General features: G+C 34.6%; 1 protein-coding gene across 1 annotated transcript; it reads right to left on the bottom strand.

Moving 5' to 3' along the window:
* Nucleotides 1-11,418: 11,418 nt before the first annotated feature.
* LOC144547472 (polyubiquitin-like) lies at nt 11,419-14,479 on the bottom strand. Its single transcript, XM_078296128.1, has 2 exons — nt 14,317-14,479; nt 11,419-13,483 (listed from the first exon to the last, which is right to left on the bottom strand). Exon 2 carries the CDS (start codon nt 13,481-13,483, stop codon nt 11,654-11,656), a length of 1,830 nt encoding a protein of 609 aa, XP_078152254.1. The 5' UTR covers nt 14,317-14,479; the 3' UTR covers nt 11,419-11,653.
* Between the last annotated feature and the right edge of the window lie 13,310 nt (nt 14,480-27,789).

Here is a 27,789-nt window from a genome sequence, read left to right as displayed (position 1 = left end):
TGAAACTTGTTGTTATGCATTTTGATTTGTTCTTAGTAGAACAATTAAGTTGTAATCCTTAGATAGGACAATGATGACCTTTAATGCACACAATAGAATAATTGTCACTTAATTAATTTACACATAGGCCCTAAATAAGCTTACATAATATTCAGAACAAACACCAGATGCATTCACTCTCAATATTTGTACCAATATGACCCCAATAATTAAGTTAATATCCAACAACCACAACATACATAAGAGGAGGCAAACACCATGGATAAGAAGTTAACAAACAAACAAACAGAATTGTAATCCAAATCTCACATCCGTGGTGGCTGATTTTGATATTGATAGGGGAGATGCCTCATCTTTTCTTGCCAGATTTTCTCTTTCCTTTTCAAAGGTAGCAGAGACGTCCGTTTTTGAAGCCTTCTCCGTGTATCCGCGAAAAAGGACCCTCTTCTCGTCGTTCAAACCCTCCTTTCTCCTTTTTTTGCCCGACCGAACCGAATCTGACTCAAGACCCAGCATTTCCCCGCCAGACTCGAAGTTAGGGTTTATTTCGTCGTATTTGACGCGAACCGAGGAGGCGGAGGCGGAGGCGGCGGCGTCGGGCTGGAACTCAAACATATATGAATTGTCGCATTGGCAGAGATAGCTTAAGAAGGAGAGGTACTCTGGATCGCCTTCCGCTTCCGCTTCCGTTTCCATGGAGATTTCGTTTTATTTATTACCGACTTGACTTGAGGAGAATTCGGCGATTAGAGGCGGAGTTCTGAGAAAGATGGCGCGAACATATATAGAAACTGCTTTCTAATTTACATTACATCAGGGGTCCACCGTTCAGTCAAAGAGTATTTATTAGCTCCTACTACTAGTCCTAGGGACTTGATATTAAATAGGGAATCAGAGCTTTGACAGATTCAATCAATCGTCAGCACAGCAATTCAACTGCCATTCTGCCAAGTCCCAAAAACCAAAAAATAATCTTTGGAGTCTATGGAGTATGGAACTATGGATGGATATACCTTTCCAGTAGAGACTAGAGACCTCTGTTGTTGTAGTTTACTGGAGACTGGAAGTGTGTTATTTATTATACAAACACCAATAAAATTTTCTATTCCACCATTTGCAATTTTGTAGAAAGAACTACCTATATTTTTACATGAATCTACAGTTATTAAGAAAAACAAAACTTGTATATAAAAAGGTCACAAAATAAGTTATTTTTTCTATCATTCTTTTTTATTGGGTCGTTTTAATTAATATTGAAAATCAGAAAAGCAGTTTCTTTTATTAATTTAAATATTAATAACGGAACAATGCTTAATATTAAAATATTTTCATTTATCCTACAAAATATTAATATATTTTAGGTCTCATAAACAAAGGATAGATAATATTTACGAGGACGGTCATAGACTAATTTAAACATGTGAAACATTCTGAAACGAAATTTTGGAAAAGGAAATAAGCACATTTAAATAAGTTGAACTACATTTTTTTAAGTACTTTACTACTTTTACATGAATATAGATCTTTGTACAGGCTAGGGTGAGAAAAGAAAAAGAAAAAGAAAAATTAAATAAAACAACGTGATGGAAAAGGCGTAGTTTTTATTAATACCCTAAAAAAATAGCAAATATGTTCTCTCAAACAAAAACAAAAAAATTAAAAATGACCTGACGGCTCCATGTTTGAACGGTCCACTCTCAGCATCAAACCGTCCCACATTTGAGCGGTCAAGTCTCAATAGCACACCGCCCCATCACTAGGTGGCCTGCTATAAAACTCCTTATATAAGACATTTTTTTTCTCTCATGTCCACTCAAAACTCATTCGTACTCCAGAGAAAGAGAAAGAGAAAACGAAGAATAGTAAGAAGAAAAATGTGATTTCGGACGATTTTTTCACGACTGCAGGTTATTTTATTTTTTTTTAAAACTTTTTAATTCATGTTTTTTAAATTAATATATAACTAATAAATGTTTATTGGCTAATGTATTTGTTAAAGATAAAATGTTAATTGCACTATATGTGGGCCAAAAGATTACCCAGGATGTGGAGGGAGTACAGTACATAGGGGTGCAAACGGGTTGGATATTATCCGACCGTATCCGACTCCATATCCGAAAATTTAATACGGATATCCAATATCCGAATATCCGTGCGGATACGGATATGGATTTGAATTTTAATTATTTGTATCCGAATGGTAGATATATATTATATAATTTAATATGAATTATGAAAAAAATTATGTTATTCACTATTATAAAAAGCAGATATCCGTATCCGTATTCAGTTAATATCCGATTCGTATCCGTCTAATATTCGATCCGTATCCGTATTAGGAAAATAAAAACGGATACGGATATGATTTTACCACTATCCGATCCGTTTGCACCCCTAACAGTACATGAAAGATGCAACCTATGGCTTCCAGGTTAACGAAAATACTACATTTCTGGAACTTAAGCAACTAGTTAAAAATTTATAACAATTTGTAACAATTTCTAATAATTAAAAAAAAATTAATAATTAAAAAATAACTTGTTGTCAGTGTTATAAAATACGATTTTCATGCGGTATGTAGAAGGCCACCACATACCGCATATATGGTATATGGCTGCATATGCGGATTTTTATACTATTTTCATTAAACATTATATTTGGACCATCTATATCAAATATACTTCTTCACACGTGCCACACAAAAAATACACAGAAGATCTGGGAAAAAGGGTTTACCGTCTTCTCGGTTCCTCATTGATGGCGTTATTAAGGAAGTAAAATGGCAGTACGGCAAAGTAACACGACACTCGATCCCCGAGAAAGAAGGATTTTGTGGGAATGTGAAACAGATTACTCGCATGGCACTATGGCCTACAAACTTGTTCACCACACGGTAGACTGTATAGTTTGTGTTATGGAATTCTTTTGCAAGGTTTCCAACAAGGAAACCTGAAAATCAGGAAAAAAAAAAACTCTTCTCTGCACGCAATCGAATTAAATAGTGCCCATTAACACTATTTATGAATACTATTTATTATGTATTTATGTGGAAATCGAATCCATAAATTTGTGAATACTTCCCTGATATTTGCAATTTTCACAATTTTAATACGTAATTTATATCTCAATTATTCGAAAAATTCACAAGCTTTTTATTTGTCCTTTTTATTAGTTTTAACATTTAAGTTGCATTTAACAATATTTATTTCTAAATTTTAATATCCATATTATTTTTTAATTATAAATTTCTAAATTTGTATTTACTTATTTTCAAATTACGAAGTTATCACTTTATGCTATTTCCGTTTGAAATCTCTTCGACCAAAAATTAATAAGGTGATCGTAGGTTGGTTACTCTACTTACATAAGCATATGATGATATATGCTTATAAGTCATTTTTTTTCTTTTTCAAAATCTAAAAAGTCGATCTGAACCGTTAGATGTGATCTCTATATTGAAATGTGTTTGGAGACCAAATTTTCTATTTTTCTGAATTTTTTTACTATTTATTAAGCCACTTTGAAAATTGCTGATCCAACGGTGTCTTAACAAAACAGTAAAATCAGAAGCCATTGTTTGATCAACAATTTTTAAAGTGACTTAATAAATAGTAAAAAAAATTCAGAAAAATATAAAATTTGGTCTCCAAGCACATTTCAATATAGAGATCACATCTAACAGTTCAGATCGACTTTTTGGATTTTGAAAATGAAAAAAATGACTTATAAGCATATACCCTCATATGCTTATGTAAGTAGAGTAGCCAACCTCGTCAATTGCTATACCAACCAGAATTTATCCATTTTACATGCATCCATGGGTGGATACATTCACATCATACGGGAGTTAACTTACCCTCATTTTTTTTTTATATGTATATCTCTCATCTATATTATGTATCTTAAATTAAATTGGTTGTCCTGAAACTGTAACAGCTGGGATTGATTGATCTAAATTCGGATTGAATCTAAACCTTTTAGTCAAATAATATGTCTTCTTTTGATTAAATATATCATTTATATGTGTAGAAGTCTAAATTTAGTTAAAAATACATCCGCCACACAAATTGTTATACGTACTGCCACAAATATTTTTGTTCTGCACCGTCGGATCTAAATCAATCAGAATCACAATTTTTTTTGCTGGGATGCGCAAAAAACTAATCTCTCCTACCGAATCAGAAGACTACAGCTCTGACCCGCTTCGATCTGTTTCGCGCTAGGAAACAATTTGAGGCTTTTCATACTGCAGCGAACACCGACCTCTTCTCTTCTCCCAATTAATACCAACCATCTCAGTATTAATCGAACAACAATTAATAAAAATAAACTAACTAAATTAGATAGAGTGAGACATTGAATCTTCCCAGGTTTTAAATGATACATCTATTCCCAAACTTGATGTCTGGGAAGAGAAGTTGTTTGGTTGATTTTATATAATACATGTGTCCTGTCTCTTATTGATAAATGTTTTCTAGAATTCTTAAATTTGTCGGATCTATTGGAATCCAGGAGATGTTGATAAGTGATAACCTGTTAAGGTACCCATGCGCCTGTAGCGGGAGCATAAAGGACGTGCACCAGGAATGCCTCTTGCAGTGGCTCAATGACAATAACTCTCGCCAGTGCAAGGTATGATGGTTCTGTTGAAGTTTGTTTAGATAATATTGTTTATTGGATTTGTGGTTCTTATGTAGTAGAGTTTTAATTATGCAATTTGGGATTTTTTTGGGGAGGGGGTTAAATTATTATTCACAGGATAAGAACTTTCATAACCATGTTATTTGGGATTTCTTTAGAATATTTTAGCTCTTGGTACTATGAGCTTTAAAATCTCCTTGATCAATTATGCTATTGGATGGTGATTCAAGAAATTTTTAGAAGGGAACATCTTTTGGTAGAAACAAATAGCTCTTCTTAGTTTTTATCTCTAATTAAATGAAAAAGGAACAAAAATAATTAGATATTTTTTAAGTATTCATTGAATTGTTGATTTGTGTGATATCTGTTCGTGCATTAAATTGTTTAATTTTTCAAATCACTTGATGATTGCAAGAGTCACCGAATTTGTGTTAGTTTTGTGCGACTTAAACTGTAGATGAGAATGCACCATTTATGTTTTATATTTTGTGTGCTTTTAATCCAAAGGTGTGTATGATATGGGTCAAGCATTAAAGAAAAATTATAATATTATTGTTGCTATTTTGTTACTTGGTACCGCATCGACCAGCACAATACCATTCCTTTCTTGATTTTGTAGATTTTTTACTATCTGATGTAAATAAACTTATTCTTGACTTCTCTTGGTTTCAGCTGAATCTCTTTGCCTTGATACGCCGCGATGGGAAGATTCTGATAAACATCTCTTGAGTGAGTTGATTGAGGTGTGTTAAATAATTTTGCGCTTGATTGGATTGGAGATCATGATTTTTGTACTCGATTTGTGGTTCCTTCGAAAAAGGTTGATTTTTATTGAGTTTAATGTGACTTATTATCTGTCTTGTAGTAGCTTGTAATAGAGCACACATTAAGAATTGCTGGGAGATAATTAAAGATATATTGTGAAAATTATTTTCTTTTTCTCCTTCCCTGCGCAGAATTTTTCTATATCTCTCTGTATTCTTTATTTATTTTAATCGGCTATGTCTTGATATTAGTTAATCCCTGGTTAAAATAATAAAAGATAAAAATATCATTTTTTATCTTATTCTATTTTTTATTTTTTTGGTTAAGCTCCCCATTGTATTGATAGGATACTGGTACAATAATCTGTGAACGCCAAATCAGTTTTGGCTAAGAGAATGAGAATGAAATCAAGGAAAGGTAAATGAAACAAAAATCAAAATAAGTGAAATATGAGATTAGTAAAAAATATGAAAGAAAACATTAGATCATCCTTGTCAGTTTCTCTTCTTACTTTGCTGGTCAGCTTTTAGAATTATTATGATTTATTAAATCTCAACTAAATGAGTAGAAATGCATCTTGATGTTGCTTATCTTACTTTTATCTTATATTCATGGATCATATGGCCTTTAGGACAAATCTGGTGAAACAAGGGCCAAAAATTAAGCTTGTCAGGTAAGAGGCGTAACTAAATATCTTCGACATTTATCCTTTAGTTGTAGTTTACAAATGATATAATGATTTGTTTACATCAAACACAAGTTTTTTTTATGGATTTTGTGCATATAATGTATGTTATTTTAGGATCTTCTTGGAATCAGACATGATAGAAAGCACTAATTGAGAGAAGTCTGCATTGAGGTTTGATTGATGGATATGCAAATCGTAGATGTCTTACTTCTCTCTAGCCGAAATATCATGCTCACCCTTTAATTAATTTGCGAAATGCTGATTTCTGCTAACCTTTCTATTGCCATATCAATGGTAGTTGTCGGATACAATTAGGGATTTTGTAATGAAAATGATGGGTATGAAATGGGTACATGTAATAGCTTCATTTTCAATTTTGGGTTTTTGAGAGTCCGGATACTCTAAAGTAGCTCAAATTTTGTGTTTATATTCAGACTGTCCGATCAAAATCCGGGCCAATCTGGCCCAAGGTGGAATACGCTGGGCCTCATTAGTGTTGTTTTGTGCGATTGTTTAGATTCAGACGGTACTGATCTAAACTCAAAAAATGATGTTGGTACCAGTACCAGATTTTATGTTTTGTGAAAATTCCCTGAAATTTAGTGTTATTTTGTGCGATTGTTTATTTTCTTAATCCATTTATTTAATTTCTAACTTGTTTTCATCAAGGCTGATAAGGTTTATGGTTTCATTTACTCATAACATTTGTTTTGTTGTAACAATGAAACTTACAAATTGAAAGGAGTTGTTTTTCAACTACAAAAAATTTAGATGGTACCAGCCTTATAGTACCAGATTTTAGAGTTTTGTGATGAAATAGTAAATGCATTTGTCTCACGCCCAGCGCTTTCAAAATATTTTTCAGCAACTGTTAGACATATTCAGAAACAATGTATCATTCATGGATATGAATATTGTTGAATAATTATTATTTTATAAAAACATGTTATTTTTTTATGAGAATTTTTTGTGTTGTCTTATAATATTGCTGTATTTTATTTTTTTATTTCTTCAAATCAAAGTAGGTGTTCTAATTATCTCAAGCAACTCAATTGAGTCCCCAACTACAACGCCAATTATTTACATATGGCATGGAGAAATCAATTATATATGTATTTAACAAACTCGTAATTTGAAGGATTCAAATAATTAATTGTTTGGTGCCGATTAACCAAATAATTAACAATTTCTTTTAGTGAGACCTAACCAATTTGCTGAGATATATTACACTATCCTCTGACCATAATGAGTCAGGGACCCACAAAAAGAAGAGAAGGAAAATCAGTAGAGATCTTAAGACTACCAACAGAATAAAAATCAATGTAATTCTTAAATAATTTGTTATTTTGACTCAAATTTTCATCATACAACAATTTTCTACTTTATTTTATCTCTTTTGGGATAGCGAGGCATGAAACCCTTTTTTTTTCGGAAAGGAATGAAACAAAAAAAAAGAAAAAAAAAGAAAGAAACAGATAACAGATACTAGTGGTTTGCTAACGGGTTACCCGTGACCCGTTCCGGGTAACCCGTTAGGGGTAACGGGTAGGACGGGTAAAGGGGTAGGCCGGGTACGGGTAAAACCCGTGACGGGTAGACGGGTAATTTTCCCAAAATCTCTATCCGGTCCGTTTATTACCCGTACCCGTTGCGGGTTGACGGGTACGGGTACCACGGGTACGGGTCCGGTCCGGGCGGATTTTTTTTTTTTTTTTTTTTTTCTGTTTAATAGAAACGAACGGCCCAGATTTACTTAGGATTGTAGCAGATTTAAATAAAAGGTTGGATTTGGAATTGGAGGGACCTACAATCCCTTAGAATTGTAGCACTCAGTGAGGAATTGCACTGGATCTGAATTTTAAAAGAGGCCGCCAAAAAATATTTGAAATTCAAATTTTGTAATGGGTCGGGTACGGGTAACGGGTACGGGTACGGGTAGACGGGTAGACGGGTACGGGTAGGCGGGTACGGGTAGGCGGGTAAACGGGTACGGGTACAACGGGTTTTTGTTTCAAATGCCTTGTCCGGCCCGTATATTACCCGTACCCGTCTACCCGTCTACCCGTTTGACCCGGGCAACGGGTACGGGTCAAACGGGTAACGGGTACGGGCCGGGTAAAACGGGTTTAACCCGTTTCGGGTATAGCAAACCACTAACAGATACTCATACGGCGCACCCATACAAGTTGGCACTTTGAATTTCAATATAGGTAGGACCTTTTGTCAATTATTTATAAAATTATTCAAATATATTGCAATTACTTGTTGAATAATGAGCTCTGATTTTTGTAAGATTATTTTCTTGGGTGGCCTCAACTCAACATCCAAACATGTTGTATCAACACGCCAAAAATTGGACAATTTTCTCTATGCAATATGAGAAATGACCCAAATTTTTATTGATTTAAAAAAAAATACTAAGTTTTCAAATCTAATACGTTTTGAATAAAATTCTAAATCTGTCAAATCCAATAAATAATTTATTGGAAACAAACCCTATATGTTATATCTGATAAATTATTCATCCGATCCAGAAATAATCTTTCCGGTGAATAATTTTTCGGAAATAAGATTTTCTAATTTTTATTTTAATTAAATAGAAGACGTTATGATTTTTTCTATTGAAATATTAAAAATATTTTTATATTTTTTAAAAATAAATAGAATACTGTATAATTGAACTTATTAGAAAAACTGCGACAAATCATCCGGAACAACATTTTTCAGGCCAGATTTTTTGAGGATATAAAAAAATCAAAATATTTCTTTGTGAGTTACTGAAAAGAAAAAAATTTGGATCTGAGTTATCAATCCCAGTTCAAAACCCGCATCTGAGTAAATAAGAAATTATCGTGCCCCTAGTACATTCAAATTCTAAGGTATTCCATATATTTTGAAAAAAATAATATTTTAATTTGACATCATTTGACAGGATTGAAATGTCAAATCATTTTTTTTAAATAGATGAAGTATCTTAGAATTTGAATATACTAGAAGAACCACGATAATTTATTTATCTACCCAAAATTGACTTTTGAACAGGGATCAATAACTCAGATCGAAAATATTTTTTTACAGTAACACGAAGACATATTTTAGTTTTTTTGACAGCCACAAAAAATCCGACCCTAGAAAATATTGATCCAGATTATTTGTCGCAGTATTTCTAATAAATTCAATTATATAGTATTCCATTTTCAAAGAAATATATAATATTTCTAATATTTCAATAGAAAAATTAAAAAATCATAACATCTAATATTCCAAATTCTATTTCTGGTAAATTATTTATCAGAAAAAGGATTTTCGGCAAATTATTTACCAGATTAGTTAGATTTGGAATTTTGTCCAGAATGTATGTAGATTTGAAAATTTGGTATTTCTTTGGATATTAATAAAAATTTCGTAAGAAATGGTTCAGCTTAAATGAAATCCAAAAATATTATTATTTTCAACAAAATAAAAATCACAATAATTCACGCTTGATAAGTATATAAAGTATAAACCAACCAGTCGTAAAAAAACAGTCACACTTGATTAATGGTATCCTTCACCGGAGAGAGGCAAAATGGGCCTCAAAAAGTATAAAACCAATTGAAAAATAGTTTTAAAAAAAAAAGAGTGCAGATGATGCTCAATGCCTCAACAGCTCAAGTGGAAATTAATAATAAAAAAAAGGGTGCATACAATGCTACAAAAATTGTGCAATAATACTTAAAACTTATGATTGCTTTTGGGTGCGATGGCAATTATTGCCGACATTTTTATTAATATCCAACTTTAACTAGCTTTTATTAAAAATATCCAAAAAACCTAGTGGCCGATTTGGTGTATTTTTTTTAACAAGATTCCGAAATCTTGTGGTTTGGGACAAATAATTATTTTTCAAAGTTTTTTTTTTGAGAGAAAAAGTAGAGGTTAGTCAGTATTTTTCATTAATTGTACACCAGGACATACTTAAAAAGTTGTCACAAAAGATTTTACATTCCGACGTTACTACATCTCCCTCTTGATTTATTTATTGGGTAAATTTTAGTGAAGGCGATCCAATTCTAATTAAAGTATGTCTACGTCTACCGATGATAAAAAAAAACTAATGTCGGTCGTTGTATGTCTACCGTTGATAAAAAAAACTAAACTTGAATGCCTGGTGTACCCCCAAGCAAGGTCCCAACGTCTCGTCCCCCCTTTCCGAATTGGGGTCGTATGCACAAATTCAATTTTCCTTGCCAAACTTACGACTGTTTAAAGTCTAAAAAAACGACGCTTCCGTGCAAAAATACTGATAATATACCGATGCTTTATATCCGGCTTAACGACAGCAGAAGTGCATCGATGTTTCATTACCAAAACATCGATGACGTACCTATGCTCTCTCTCTTCTAACAAATTTGCTTAGAAAATCTGTCTTTTTAAAAAATATAATAATATTCGAAATTACTCTTGTAATTCTTTAAGGGTGCATTTCCAGTGTATTCATTGCATGTAATTTTTTGTGTTTTTAAATGAATTATTATATTTATAGATTACCAAAAACGTAATATAATATCTAAGCTATGTCCCTTGCTCATAATTTTTTTTTTCAAAAGTCTAAGAAATTATTTAAGAATTACGTATACAAATCTTCTAAAATGTAGTTATAAAGTATTTGTATTTTTGTTGATATTTTCAATGAATTATGGGTACATTTATGATTCAAAAAACATCGAAAGCATAAATTTATGATTCAAAAATTCAAAAATCTGCCTAAATTATAGAATTTCATAAACTTGTTCTAAAAAAATAATAATTTCAAACTGGCGATTAGGTTCACTGTTTGGAATAATTCCAAACCGTAAATTTAGTAGCCAGTTTGGGTATTTTTTAATAAAAACTGGAAATTGAGGCAGATTTGAAATTTATAATTAAAGTTAGATATTCATAAAAATGTCGGCTTTTACTGGAAGCACAAACAATGGTTTTAGCCTTTATGTGGATCCCTCACCTTTTTATGGGTACCACGCAACTTTTTTAATATGGTGCCCGTGAGGCCGTGAACAATTATTATTGGAGAGAGAACGACTCACAAAGTCACATATATTGGAAGTTTTTAACTCTTATATATTATTTTCCTTTATACCTACTGCTGGATTCGGTATCAGTCATATTGAATAATTCATTATAGAAAGCTAAGAAAACTCGTCAGTCAGATATAATTATTAAAACATTATGTTTGTCTCTAGACTCTCTACGACTTATTTTAAATGCCAGTACGTAACATTAACAATAGAAGATGATATTCCATAGAAATAAGAAAAAGCAGCAATCTATCGACAAAGGAGAAATACTGAACATAGAAGATGATATTCCATAACTTGTTAAAACAAATTCATACTCACTGCCCTCCCAAACCTTAACAGAATTAAACTTGCACATTAACAAAAGAAAACAGGATACAAAGCTAGCCCCCCAGAACACAAACAGAGACTTGCACAGACAAACTTTCAAACCACCATCAACCGACCTTGCAAGACCATACCATGAGAGCAGCAGCAAACACCCAAGAGCCAGATGGCTCACTTAGTTCCCGCCACGGAGGCGGAGCACCAAGTGAAGGGTCGACTCCTTCTGGATATTATAGTCAGCAAGGGTGCGACCATCCTCCAACTGCTTACCAGCAAAAATGAGCCTCTGCTGGTCCGGGGGAATCCCCTCCTTGTCTTGGATCTTGGCCTTCACATTATCAATGGTGTCAGACGACTCCACCTCCAGGGTGATGGTCTTGCCGGTGAGGGTCTTCACAAAAATCTGCATGCCACCACGGAGACGCAGGACAAGGTGGAGAGTGGACTCCTTCTGGATGTTGTAGTCAGCCAAGGTGCGGCCGTCTTCCAACTGCTTCCCGGCGAAGATCAACCTCTGCTGGTCCGGTGGGATTCCCTCCTTGTCCTGGATCTTGGCCTTCACATTGTCAATGGTGTCCGAGCTCTCCACCTCAAGAGTAATGGTCTTACCAGTGAGGGTCTTCACAAAAATCTGCATACCACCACGTAGACGGAGCACCAAGTGGAGAGTCGACTCCTTTTGAATGTTGTAATCGGCCAAGGTACGGCCGTCCTCAAGCTGTTTGCCAGCGAAGATCAACCTCTGCTGGTCCGGGGGGATACCCTCCTTGTCCTGGATCTTGGCCTTGACGTTGTCGATGGTGTCAGACGACTCCACCTCAAGGGTGATGGTCTTGCCGGTGAGGGTTTTCACGAAGATTTGCATACCACCACGGAGACGGAGCACCAAGTGGAGGGTCGACTCCTTTTGAATGTTGTAATCGGCCAAGGTACAGCCGTCCTCAAGCTGTTTGCCAGCGAAGATCAACCTCTGCTGGTCCGGGGGGATACCCTCCTTGTCCTGGATCTTGGCCTTGACGTTGTCAATGGTGTCAGACGACTCCACCTCAAGTGTGATGGTCTTGCCGGTGAGGGTTTTCACAAAGATTTGCATACCACCACGGAGACGGAGCACCAAGTGGAGGGTCGACTCCTTCTGGATGTTGTAATCGGCCAAGGTACGGCCGTCCTCAAGCTGTTTGCCAGCGAAGATCAACCTCTGCTGGTCCGGGGGGATACCCTCCTTGTCCTGGATCTTGGCCTTGACGTTGTCGATGGTGTCAGACGACTCCACCTCAAGGGTGATGGTCTTGCCGGTGAGGGTTTTCACGAAGATTTGCATACCACCACGGAGACGGAGCACCAAGTGGAGGGTCGACTCCTTTTGAATGTTGTAATCGGCCAAGGTACGGCCGTCCTCAAGCTGTTTGCCAGCGAAGATCAACCTCTGCTGGTCCGGGGGGATACCCTCCTTGTCCTGGATCTTGGCCTTGACGTTGTCAATGGTGTCAGACGACTCCACCTCAAGTGTGATGGTCTTGCCGGTGAGGGTTTTCACAAAGATTTGCATACCACCACGGAGACGGAGCACCAAGTGGAGGGTCGACTCCTTCTGGATGTTGTAATCGGCCAAGGTACGGCCGTCCTCAAGCTGCTTGCCAGCGAAGATCAACCTCTGCTGGTCCGGGGGGATCCCCTCCTTGTCCTGGATCTTAGCCTTGACATTGTCGATTGTGTCAGATGACTCGACCTCAAGGGTGATGGTCTTGCCGGTGAGGGTTTTCACAAAGATCTGCATGCCACCACGGAGACGGAGCACCAAGTGGAGAGTGGACTCCTTCTGGATGTTGTAATCAGCCAAAGTGCGGCCGTCCTCGAGCTGCTTGCCAGCGAAGATAAGCCTTTGCTGGTCCGGGGGGATGCCCTCCTTGTCCTGGATCTTAGCCTTGACATTGTCGATCGTGTCAGATGACTCGACCTCCAAGGTGATAGTCTTGCCAGTTAGGGTCTTAACGAAGATCTGCATCTGTTAAGCAAATAGATATAGATTGATTTAGCCCCAAATAATAAATCAGAAAGAACAGTCATAAACAGACTTGGATTAATTAAACACCAAGTGTTTTACAACTGAACTAAAACACAAATCACCATATATCAGGCAGAGAGACAAGAAATTTCTCCGATTACTACCATATCAAAAAATTCTTGTAAGTGATTACTACCACAGGTCAAAAAATTCTTTAAACGGATTCCTATGACAGATCGATATTCTTTTTCAGTGATTCCTCTTACAAATCAAGAAATTTCTCCGACAGACCAAGAAATTCTTTTAGGGTTCCTATGACTACATATGTTTTCGTCAAAATCAAGGTTGCAACCCTGGATTGCAAGTCTTCTCGGTGATTAGATAAATGGCCCAATTTTTACAAACAGATCTGAACTGTACAACCAGCTTTTTTTTTTTAAAAAAAAACCCTCAGTTCACAACAATTTGCGCCTATTAATTACGAATATCATCGTAAAAGGCAACAATCCAGTTGATCAAAACAGATCGGAAGAAATAGCGTAGATCAAAACGGATCAGAATAGATAGGGACGATTAACAACTACGAACACATATCTGAGAATAACGCCTCTGAACAAAGCGATTTCGCTCGAAACGATGAAAAGGGGTTCGTTCAGTCATACCAGACTTGTTTTACGAAGAACTATAAACAAAATCGAAATACAGTCCTTAAAGAACAGCAAGAATCTACGGCTAATTCTAATATAAACTATCTATCTATCTATCTAAATTTTAAATGAACAAAAGATTGTTGAAAATATAGCGAGAGAAGTAGAGAAGCGAGAAATTAATACCTTGAAAGAGTAAAGAGAGCGCTAGATTGATTTTTCAGGGAATTATTATGAACAGGTTGGATGAATCGTCTAGACCATCCAAGGCCCACTTTATAGGCCTTTGGGAAGTCTGGTGACCGTCGGTGAAGGTACCGTCTCGAATAATTTTCTAATTATTGCTTGCCACGTCGGTCGTAAGGTGTCAGTGACCGTTTCCAATACGTCTTAAGAGACATTTTTCTAGAAGAACCAGGTACAAAATACCGACGTAGATTGTGAAGGTAACAAACAACCCGGTTTACGATTTCCCGGTTCACGGAGTTCTTATGAGTAATGACTTGTCACCAGAAACTATTCAATGAACATGGAATACAATACAACTGTATCTTCTGACTTTGGGAATTAGTCTGGTTCTGGGAATCGATTCCTAGTTTTGGTTATCCTGGACCAGGAGTGGTGTATATCACATGACTTGAAGAAGAAGCTAATCTAAGTTACCAAAACCACTAATTAATGTTGCTTGCAAGATGGTTTTATGAGTGGAAAGGTGATCCAACAACAGTTTGCTGAAAACTTGCCTTGTGAGTAATGATAATTAAATGAATTCTCCAAGATTAAGATTGGTTGGCACTTGGCTTCTTTTCTTGACCCTGTTTCTGTTTGTTCAACGAAACCTTAATTTATCTTACGGAATTAATTGGTTTATCTTTTCTTGACGAACATCAAATATAATTATATGTACGTATTAACACCTAACTAACTACGTTTGATTTGCATTATTTTCTTTTCCACTGTCCCTTTCTTTTTCTTTATTTTGAGAAATGCTTTTATTTATTATTATTATTATTATTATTATTATTATTATTATCAAACCTATAGGATTGTTCGAAGCAGTAAATGTAGACGATATTAAATGATTAATTACGGTATATACTAATCATCCCTGAAATAATCAATATATATATAGACAATCATCGCATTCTATATTTGATAATTGATACAATGGCATTCTAACAATGAAATTAAAATTTCTAAAAATAACAAATAGATTTCAAAATTCAAAGGCATCGAAAAATTTGTATAGACTCTTTTCAGACACAAATGAAAAGAGAAATACGAAAGCTACTGCCGCATTTCAAAATAAAAATAAAAGATTTTATCTCTTTGTATTTTTTTAATTAACTAGTGTCTATTTTAATGAACAAGTTTGCTCACTTGTGTTGCAAATTTATTTTCTTTCCAACTCATTTTTTTTTTCTCGGCTTAACTCATTTTCTTGCCTACTCTTATCAAGTTTTTGAGTCCGCCCCTGATACATAAATATAAATATAAATATAAATATCAAATTAGTAAATTAAAACTCGCTTAACTTTTCTTATGCATTTTCAAAATGGTTATTGCAATCAGTTATCACCAGCACATAAATGAGTTTGGAAGTGCTGAAATAATAATATTGATGATTCAAAATGAAAATTTAATTAAAAATATGTTTGATAATCGGATCTAATAATCTGACGAAAAATTAATTTCTTTCAGATACATATCTTATGCAAGTTTAAATTCTGTTCAATTCACTGGTCCATGTCACGTTCCTTTTGTGACAATTTAAGTATGTTTGGATGAAGTGAGAATAGCTAGAATATGGAGTTATTCGGAATAACAATATGCATTCAAATAATATTTTTGCTATTCGAAATATTTAGAATAACTGATATTTTCTATTCATTAAAGATAGAGAGAGAAAAAAAATGTTTCATTCTCGGATTTTCGCCAACACAATCCCGAAAAAACAAAATTAACATCACTTCTTTTATCTCCATGTCGTGACAATTTATTTGAGATCTCACTTGTATATATCTTTTATCTTAATTAGCACACTGCTAACAAATTCTTTATCGGTTACAACTATTCACTATTTCAAATTTACAATCCAAACAACATTTTATTGGTCCCAAAGGCACCTAGAGGGGGGTGAATAGGCATTTTTATATTTTTTGTCCAAATAATTATATTCTAACGTGTCCATAAGTTATTTTTGACAGAAACTAGAATAACTTTGTTATAAACTAAATGTAAAGTAAATAGTAGAGTTTAGAGACACTTTACATGAGAGTTGTTTACGGAGTTCGACACTAACGCATACGTCTCCAGGGCTCGCAGCTTTTTAGATGGCGTGCCTTTCTTTATCCAATGAGAAATTAGTACAAGGTGGAACCGGTGAGCCCTTACAATTTTTCTGGGAAGTCATACGACCCTAACAGGACAATCCGAGTCGCAAGAACTTCAAGGATTGCAAGATGAGCACAAGGCTTGAAGTAGTAAATGATTCGATCACACATGATCACTCTAGGAGTTGGTTGATTGATTGAATAAGCTTGAGATTGATTGTGTATATTGAAGTTGGAGTGCACAAGCAACAACGGCTTTCTCTAGATCAGTAAATACGAAATATTAAAGTTGAAGGCGGCTAGAGTGATACTCCAAACCTTGGTATAGCTTATATTTATAGAGAGCTAATAAAAAGAAAGTAAGTGGTGCTGACTGTTGTAATGGTACAGGGGATCGCCTTAACGGTAGGTCAATCGGAGTGGTTTGGAGTATAACGATGGTCACTATTGATAACGGTACAACGGTGCCCACCACGGAAATGCTCTGGAAGGATTAGCGTTTCGGTGACGCTAAAACCTATTTTATGCGTCATGAGATTTGTATAGGATTTATTTATACCGTTATCACAGTCATTGGACCGTGACAACGGTAGGCCTCACTTAGGTCAATCTCAAGCTTATTTTACCAATCTTACATATACGTTATCCTTAATCTTGAGTTAATACTTTTGCTATTCAGTGTCTTGTGCTTCATGACTACATCCATGATGTTGTATTGCAGTGTATTAATTAATCCTTGATGTGTAATCACTAATCATTCACTTGTCATGAACCTGCACAGATACTCAAGAAGAAAAACTGTAAAATGCACCATGATATACCAATATAGCATGAACTTGTAATATCTCTCCCCCTTTTTGAAAATGGTCAAAATGGTAGAAAATAAAATATAGTTACGTTCAAAACGAAGAGAGAGCACCCCCTCAATTCATGCACTCCCCCTTAATTTGGTAAAATTGTAAATTAAGGTCCAACAATAAAATATAAATAAATATTGAAAATAAAGCATGAAAATTTGTACTAAATATGAATTTTGAGTTTATATAGTACAATATATGTGATTTTTGACTCCTTGTTGGTCATAAAATTGTTGAAGCTAAATTTGACCTAACTTGATCAATCAAATCTTCTAAATTAAGAGAATATTGACGTTAGGTTTTGATCAAGTTCATACGCCTCTAATTTTAGGCAAGATATTAAAACTTAAGATTATTAATTGATAATTATGGTGATTCTTCTAATCTGTATAATTTTGAATTTTAATAAATGATCAAGTGTTGGTTCCTCTAAAATAGGCAGAATATTTGAAGTTATATTATAATTTTATCATTTCATTTCTTTAAAAACTAGGGTGTATTTTTGTTGTATAAATGATCTTATATTTATGATGATCACTAGAGGACATGATTTAAAGAAATATATTAAAATAACAATAATACCCTAGGATACATCATTTGAGAGAAATTTAATTCGAAAACATAGAAATACTCATAGATAATCAAATGAACTATTTCTAAAAACCCTTACGACTTATTTTTTCACGGGCTTAGTCTCCACTTCAATTTTTTTCTCCTCATTTGGCTTTTTGGCATCTTTCATGTTGATTTCTTCTTTAGGCTTCCTCTTGTGATTCTCTTGTGCTTTGCGAATGCACTTGTAATCGACGCATATGAAAAGGTTGAACCTCGGGTCAGTATGATGAACCGGATTGATGAGAACACAACGAGGATGTAAGTCTTTGTTGCAATCATTGCATGTGAACATGCTCCATGCTGTGCTATCTTTGTTACATACAAGACATGTGTAGTACTCAATAGGAGACTCGGCATCGGACTCAAGGTCGGAAAGAAAAGCATGAATAGAATATTCATTTTGAGAGTCTTGGGAGCAATTTGAAGACATATTTTATTTGTATTATGAGGTGAAAAGAAGGGAGATAGAATGAAATGATGATGTGAAATGTGTATTCCAAGATGTGCTTAAATAGGAGAAGTGATTAGGGCTACACATCTTTGATTGTATGGCAACTAGATATAGATTGGGGAATATATCAATTTAGAATTGTGAAATACACAAAATTTTGGACGTGGAATCATGATTTTTGATAGAAAATCAATTAATTAAGAATTGGAAAGTTTGGAGAAGGAAATATGACAAAAACTGGAAGGAAATCAGTCCAAATCCTGGTCTGCCGTTGGGGACCGTTACAACGGTCTCTGGACTTGGTAACGGTATATGTCACATAGCATTTTTATTGTTAAATTTTAGAAATATGAATGAATATTTATATTTACAATTTTAACTTGTATACCCGAAATTAGTCTTTCAATTCTAGCATTCCTAATTTGTAGCGAAGATCAATATGTTGTTGAGTACTTAGAGGCTTTGTGAATATATCGACAATTTCATTTTTGGAGTTAATGTGTTGGAGTTCTGCATCCCATTTTTCAATATGATCCCTTATGAAATGATGTCTAATTTCAATATATTTTGTTTTTGAGTGGAGAACGGGATTCTTGGATATTTGAATTGTACTTGTATTATCACACATTATTGGAACTTTATAGAAATTAATTTCATAGTCTTGTAATGTTTGCATCATCTATAGTAATTGCGTACAATAATTTACGGCCGCGACATATTCGGCTTCCGTAGTAGACAATGTGACCGAAGTTTGTTTCCAACCTGACTAAGATACTAGTGATCCACACAGGAATTGACAAGTCCCACTTGTATTTTTTTTCTATCTACTCTATCCCCGGCGAAATCAGCATCTGTGAACCCTACTAGTTCTAGACTTGTCTGTTTACCATACCATAATCCTAAATTTAATGTTCCCTTGATATATTTAAAAATTTAATGTGACTCTTTTGGATTAACTTAAAATCTAGCACATAGACATACAACATGCATAATATCGGGTCTACTAGCCGTTAAATAAAGTAAACTACCAATCATACCTCGATATTTGTGTTGGATTTTGACGGTTCAAACCCATTGATTAAGTCTGTTGGAGTTTTGACTGTTCAAACCCATTTATTTGCTTAAGATGCGGAAAGAACGTAAAACAAAATTTTACTTCTAACTTAAGCCAAGGATTAAACGGGGTATGTCAGGAAATTTTCTAAGGCGGTCCACCTTCAGTATTCCTTTGGCATCAAAACCCAATTTAATCATTTTACAGATCTACTCCATGATTGATTTCTAAAACTTTAATCTACTTACCAATTAAATAGATTAATATAACATATTTATACCTTGATTCCAAATTCTAATTGGAATGCAGCAGAGCGAGAAGAGAGACATCTGGGAATGACTCGTCTCGGAGTATCAGACGTCTGATACCTCTATCGGTTATCCACCAGGACTAACCGGAGAGCGGTTTATTTTTTTTTCCATAAATACTATAAACCGCGGAATTCTGCAAAAACACTATTCACAGATAAAAAGACAAAAACCCGTAAACACGAATTTTCGGTTACTCAGTTTCATCAATGAGCAAAACTGAAATACCGCGAAATTCAGGAAAACACTATTCATAAATCCCGTAAATATATTTCAGAACAACCCGCAAGATTATACGTCAACTACATATAACTTTTTTTTCTCAACCGAAAAACTATTTGGGAGAGAAACCGAGAAAGAGAGAAAATATCGATTCGTTTCGACACAAAACGATACGAGTGAATTAGTATTTTAATCTCTTCATGCACCCCTCTATTTATAGACTCTAAAATGGTGTAAAAAGACCAAAATACCGCTATGACATGGCATGCCACCTAGGGGGTGAGGTGTTATGTGGATAGGATTGATGACGTGTCATCTGGATAGGATCGATGACATGTCATGCGGATAAGGACGAATCTGAAAAGACCCGAATGCCCTTGGCCCGAATATAATTAATATCCGTATAATTATTCTGAACAATTATATTTCTTGCGGTTGTTGTTTCGGTAACTTTTATACAACGTAACATGTACGTTTATAAATTAACCGTTGTTTCTGCTTGTCATTTTTATATGACATTTATAATTTAATTATATCACGTATAATTAATTATAACCATCTTAATATTAATTATAATCAATTTATAATTAATCAGTAAGATTCTCCGAATATCTCCTATATGGTGTGACCCAATAGGATCTGTGTTATGTTGGTAAATAGAATTAAAACTGTTTTAACTTCTATAATCATAGGAGGCATCTGGCAGTATACACTATGACCATCCAATTACATAGATGATGCTGCACTGTACAATATCACGATCCAGTAAACAATTTACTTGTGTCAGTTCTTTTGTCACATAGCTATCAGATCAGTTTCAAGGTAGATGTGTGTCATCCTTGCTAACTTAATATTTTCTTGATCTTGAGCATATTATCAAATATAATTACTCTTGTAATTATACCGCATGCAGATAATCTAACTCTACCAAGGGGCCCAGTGATGCTATAGCTTGTACAAAATACGAGGGACAATAGTACTTTTGGTAAACCATCACTTCCTCAGCTAAGCTATACATACGGAAGTGCTACCGTTATGACTGCTTTTTACAGACAGCGTTGGATAACACTTACACATACACATCTCTTAGTAGGGACGATGAATACCTCATACTGTAGAACTTGACACTGAATGAAAACATTAATGACACGAACACAATTATATTTAATGTTTCATTCGGAGTCTGTCTAATATCATGTTCCTAGAACATATATCTGTGTGATTAAAATGACATATCTTGTCAATGGTCTGTAAAACTTGACCATCTTTTAATCCACACATTAACCTTGTAGCGGTAATTAGTGTTCTTGCTAATTACCTCGGTCAGAGACTTTTTAAGAGTATATATCATCTGTATTATGAAATTTCACAATTCCAGTCATGAACTCGGAATGATTCATAAATGCAATAATACTCAAGGCAACAAAATGATATTTTAAACATTCAATTCATGAACAAAGCTTTATGATAATTTATCGTATTATTGACTTCTAGATTATTACACTAACAATTTGGTGATGTCCGTAGGTTGTCCACTCGGATCTGAGTCAAGCTTTGCGGAGGTGGCCATGAGAGTAGGACAAGTCTTGCTATCCGACATGTCATACTTCTTAATCAACTCTTTTGCATACTTAGTTTGACTTATGAAAGTTCCGTCCTCACGTTGCTTAATTTGTCCAAGAAGAACTTGATTTCACCCATCATGCTCATCTCAAATTCACTATGCATTAACTTTGAAAACTCATCGACTAGAGCTGTATTAGTTGTATCAAAAAATTTATCATCTACATAGATTTGGACAATTAATATATCTTCCTTATCATTTTTGGTAAACAAGGTTGTGTCATTTTTACCTCTATTGAAACCATTTTCTAACAAGAAAAAGCTAAGTCTTCCATACCATGCCCTTGAGACTTGTTTTAGGCCATACAATGCTTCGATGAGTTTGTATACATGATTGGGGTAATTTGGATCAACAAATCCGGGTGGTTGTTGGACATACACTTCCTCTTCTAGATATCCATTCAATAATGCATTTTTAACATCCATTTGGAATAATGTAAAGCCCTTATGAACGGCATATGCTAAAAACATTCGAATGGATTCTAGGCGAGCTACTAAAGCAAAGGTTTCATCAAAATCTATATCTTCTTGTTGGGTAAAACCTTGTGTTGCTAATCTATCTTTATTCCTAATTACATTACCATTTTCATCTCTTTTGTTCTTGAAAATCCATTTAGTACCTATAATCATACGATCTTTTGGTTGAGGTACTAGTTCCCTAACATTGTTATGTGTAAATTGGTCAAGTTCCTCTTCCATAGCACATATCCAATTTTCTTCATTATTGACTTCCTTGAAAGTTTTAGGTTCTAGTTGAGATACGAAAGCACAATGAGCAATTATTTGGTATAAAGCCGGATCTAGTCCTAACACTCTTCCTATAATTGTCTATAACATTAGTAAGAGGATGAGAAGAAACTTCTCTTAAGTTTTGAGGAATTTGATATGTCTCTTCGGGAGTATCTTGAGGCTCTCTAGAAGTAGCATTTTCCTCAATGGTTGGTTGCTCGAGAGGATGAGTATCTACAAGCTCCTCTTCATTAGTAATGGTGCGTACGGGTTAAGGTTCTTTTGTTGTCCCCTCACTTGCTTCATTGCCTTGAGCTTGCTTATTCTTGATGATGTTCTCATTCTTTTTATTTTATTGTGAGACTTCAACACCTACAAAATCATTTCCTTCCTCGACTGATAGATTAGCATTTTCATCGAATTTAACATATATAGATTCCATTATAGTACGATGTTGAGGTATGTATACTCTGTATGACTTACAGGTTAGTGAATAACTTACAAATATGTCTTCAATGGCCTTGGGATCAAATTTTCCTACCTTTTGTGATTCATCTAGTATGAAACACTTTGAACCATATACTCTAAAATGTGATACATATGATTTATAACCTTTTAAAAGTTCATAATTTTTTTTATCTAATAATAGGTCTTATGTTTACTCGATTAATTATGTAACATGCGGTGTTAAAAGCTTTGGTCCATAGATGATGCGGTAGGTTGTATTCATTTATCATGGTTCTAATTATTTCAAGTAAGGTTCAGTTCTTCCTTTCGACTACTCCATTTTGTAGTGTTCTAGGAGCCGAGAATTCTTTAATATACCCTTTATTAATGCAAAATTCACTAAATTTTTCATTTTCAAATTCTCCAACATGATCATTTCTAGTCCTATTAAATTTTAACCCTCTTTCATTTTCAACCCGATTACAAAATATTTCAAAATTTTCAAAAACTTCATTTTTATGTTGCAAAACATTACCCAAGTATATCTACTATAGTCATATACTATGACAAATGCATATCTCTTTTTGTTTAACCTTGGGGTACTCATTGGTCCTTTAAGGTCCATATGAATCAATTGTAACGGTTGTATGGTAGATACCATCATTTTTGGCTTAAAGCTAGTCCTCGATTGTTTACCTTTTACACATGCATCACACAATCCTTCAATTTCTATGTTGGTTATTGGTAATCCTCTAACAAGGTTCAATTGAATTACTTTCTTAATAGTATCATTACCTATATGTCCCAATCTCCGATGCCATAACTTACAGTCTGACGTTGTGGCACTAAGACATGTTTCACCAGTTTCAAAATAATTAAAATATAAGTAATAAACATTTTTATCTCTTTTCACTATGTAGATAATTTCATCATTTGATGATTTCACTAAATAGCAATCATTAGTATCAAATTTGACATAATATTCGATATCACACAACTTACTAACACTCGGTAAGTTATAGGTTAGGCCATCAACTAGGTATACATTCTTAATGGTTAAATGTTGGTTACCTACTGTACCTAAACCTATTATTTTGGACTTGCGTTTGTGGTTACCAAAAGTAACCCAGCCACCATCATATGGTTCTAAAGTAGTAAACTTAGATTTGTCACCAGTCATATGGTGTCAACATCCACTATCAATGATCCAAGCATTTTCTTTGTGTGAAGAACTCAAACACACCTACAAGAGTACATATTAGTTAATATAAATGATTAGTAACTAATACATACCTTGTTATTATCTCCCCCTAATTTGTGTTGAAAGTTTGTGATATGTGGGGGAGATTACCTCCTATGTCTTATTATTTCTTAGACTTAGGAACCCAAACAATATTCGACATGTTATTTTTCTTCCTAAGCTTACACTCCAATGATGTATGACCAATCTTGCATCAATAGTTACAAAATTTACGAATGGGTTTACATGTAGAATGTTCCAAATTCGGTATTTACCTAAAATTACAATTAAATGACCATTTGAATCCTTGAGGTTGGATTCGTTCATGGTGACTTGACTTGTTTAGACCACTAATGTGAGCACCCAACTTTTTACTATTGAGTACTTGAAATTTTTTAGGATATTGGGGAACACGTCTCAATAAACTAGTTTATACTAGTTTTATTAAACTCTTTGTAATACCATGTTTCATTTTGATTTCTAAAATAGTGTTCTGTAGGTTTATTTGGATCAAAGGTTATAGCTTTGTTTGATTGAAATCTAACTTATTCATTATTATCAAATTTAAGTTTTGCAAACTTTTCATTATCAAACATTTGAGTGAGCTCCCCTTGTGTATTTTGCCTTTGCGAGTGGTTGGATTGAATTGAGAATTGACTTTTCTTATATCCAAGACCAAGTTTTTCGATTTCTCAATCATCTAATTGATCCCTCGCTTGAAAATAGGGATCTAACCTAGTAACACTACTAGATTCACTAGGTTCCCTTAAAGCCTTGTTTTCAGTCTCTAGTGTTTGTATTTTTACTTTTAATATTTCTATGTCACATCTATGTGTTTGACACTTATCTATGCTCCTAAAAATTGGCATTTCTTCTATTTTAGTTTCTAGATCTTTTAGTTTGTCTTCAAGTATTTTATTTGTTGTTTTTAAGGTGGTATTTTCAAGTGTGGGTGTTTCTACTTCATTTATCTTAAGTTCAACCTCAAGAATCTTAGACCTTAATCTTTGAATTATACCTTCCCTTTTAAGCAAGTTCGAATTTGCTTCATCAAGGAGTTTTCTCAACCTAATTTCATTTTCGGAAATTAGATTCTTTTTAGAAAAAAAAATGCTTGGTTTAAGGGTGGATGCATGACATAGAGATACAACGGTTTGATTATGACATGATATGAATGAACCACTAGTTTATTCACATTCGGATTCATAACCATTTGTATTAAGTCCTAGAAATACCTCACTCAAAGTACTTGAGGATCAATTCCATGAGCTCTTCATATTTTTTGCTTTAGCTATTTCTCGGAGTATATCAATGGCTCGCTTGTCGATGATATTATTCTGCAATATGATCTCCTCCATGTCCACATCGGGATCTTCATCATAGTTAGCCATCAGGGCTAGGTTGATTTCGTGTTCATCACTTGTCTCAGCCTCAAACTCATCTTCGTAACTCATGTAGATGCCTTCATTTGTTAGTGCCTGCAAGGCTTTCACCATTTTCTTACCTTGAAATCTCTTTGTTGAAGGCCTTGACCTTTGATCTTGCCTTCCTCCTTCCACCTTATCTCTTGGGTAGAGCTTGTAACAGGTCTTTATGGTATGTCCTTCCTTGTGACATATTATACACATTATTCACTTGTTCTTTTCTTCCTTTCGTTTGTTGTATTGTTGTTCGAACTCAAGCATTCCTTGAATAATTTTGGACATAACAAGGGGGTTTAAGGAGGCTTATTGGTTAATTTTGATCAGGAAAGAATCACTTGAAGAAGAGGTATTTTGAGGGGTGTAGGCTTTACTTGGTTGGAAGGTTTGTTTTTGTGCATTAAGAGCAATGTTCTTAGGTTTGTGTTCTAACTCTGCGGATTGTTTGAGTTTCTCTTCACAACTTTGAAGATATGCAAAGAGCTCTTCTGGAGAGAAGGTTTGCACCCCCTGATAGAACTTCAAGAGCACTTACCATTGATACCCATCTTGGTTTCCTAAGCAACACTCGCAGTAACTTTCCTACAACTTTACTGTTAGATATGGGTTCTCCCAATTCCACAAATTCATTTTGTATTTGTAACATTCTATTGTACATATCCTCTATTAATTCATTTTCCCACAAATCAAAGGTTTCAAATCTAGTTTCTAGGCCAGTAAGTTTGGTTTGTTTTATTTGGGCATTCCCTTCAAATTTATAAACTATGACATCCCACATATCATTGGCAATGATCATATCACCAAAGATCATTGATACAGATTCATCAACATAATTATATATAATGTTTACTACATTATCATTTACCCTCTTATTTGCTTTTGATTCATCTGTCAGTTCAGTGGAATTTTCTTTAGAGGTAGGGTATATCCACTAACAACAATATCCCAAAGGTCAATTACATTTAAATAGTTTATCATTTATTTTTTCCAGTAACTAAAATTCTTGGTTGAGTTGGTTAACTTTGTTGGTCCTCGTACATGGTTGATTGGTACCATTAAAGGATCTAATACAAATCAAACTAAGTGTATCTTAATTTATTTTTTCTGCTCTGATACCACTTGTGGGTCCCAAAGGCACCTAGAGGGGGGGGGGGGGGTTGTGAATAGGCATTTTTATATTTTTGGTCGAAGTAATAATATTATAACGTGTTTATAAGTTATTCTTGGCGGAAATTAGAATAACTTTGTCCTAAACTAAATGTAAAGTAAATAGTAGAGTTTAGAGACACTTGACACAAGAGTTGTTTACGGAGTTCGGCACTAACGCCTACATCCCCAGGGCTCGCGACCTTCTAGATGGTGTGCCTTTCTTTACCTAATGAGAAAGGAGTACAAGGTGAAACCTAACAGGACAATTCGAGTCGCAATGTGATAAGCCGAAATTGTATCTAGTGAAACCTAGGATTTGTTATGTAAATTAAGCCAAGTTTTGTTGAAATTAGGTTTGATTAGGTTAGAAATGTCCAAAAGTTCAAGTTATTGCCCTAGTTATGTTTATTTTACAGGTAATCAAGTGTTTGGAGCTTAACGAAGCAAAACGGGTGAGTCAGCACGAAGATTGGAGCAACTATCAACATTCATTGCAACTCGAAATGAACCTATTGCTGCCCGCAACCAAACAAGTCAGAGCCCCTTCATTCCTGCACTTTCATTGCGGCCCGCAACCAAATCCATTGCGGCCCGAAATGACTTTTACAAATTTTCTGCACTTTCATTGCGGCCCCGCAACCAAATCCATTGCGGTCCGCAATGACCTCTCCAGTTTCTTCTGCGCAACCAGTTAACTGCCTCCATCCATTGTGGCCCGCAATAAGGCGGTTCAGAGCCCGAATTTGCTATTTTTAGTTAGTTATTTCTAGGTTTTAGAGAGGGGTATAAAAGGGGACCTGTAGAACAGATTAAGGACGTTTTTAGAGAGAGATTTTCTGGTTTTGAGCAAGGAAAAGCAAGGAAGAGAGAAGAAGGGAGAAGAGAACATCATTGATCAACCGGTTTTATTATTTTCTTTCCTTTGGAACTCTTTTACTCTTTTGATTTCATTTGTGTCTTAGCCATGACTGGTTAAGGGCTTTTCTAGGGTTGATTAGGGCTGTACTTGAAACTTTTGTTATGATTTAATTGGTTTTATTTTATATATTCTTGTTCTTTGTTATGATCAATTCTTTATTTTAATTGATTGTGAAGACTTAATCGAAATTGCATGAAACCCTAAGATTTGGTATTTACAATTGAGAAATTGAATTTTAGGTCCAGACCATAAGGAATAGGGTATTTGATAGGCTAAGTACCGAGAGGTGAT

Source organism: Carex rostrata, chromosome 31 (genome assembly GCF_964058835.1).
Source record: "Carex rostrata chromosome 31, lpCarRost1.2, whole genome shotgun sequence".
Classification (NCBI taxonomy): domain Eukaryota; kingdom Viridiplantae; phylum Streptophyta; class Magnoliopsida; order Poales; family Cyperaceae; genus Carex; species Carex rostrata.
This window is presented reverse-complemented; position numbering and strand designations above follow the sequence as displayed.

What these genes read in the sequence shown, in the direction of transcription:
- LOC144547472 (XM_078296128.1), bottom strand. Translation starts at nt 13,483, where the DNA reads ATGCAGATCTTCGTTAAGACCCTAACTGGCAAGACTATCACCTTGGAG.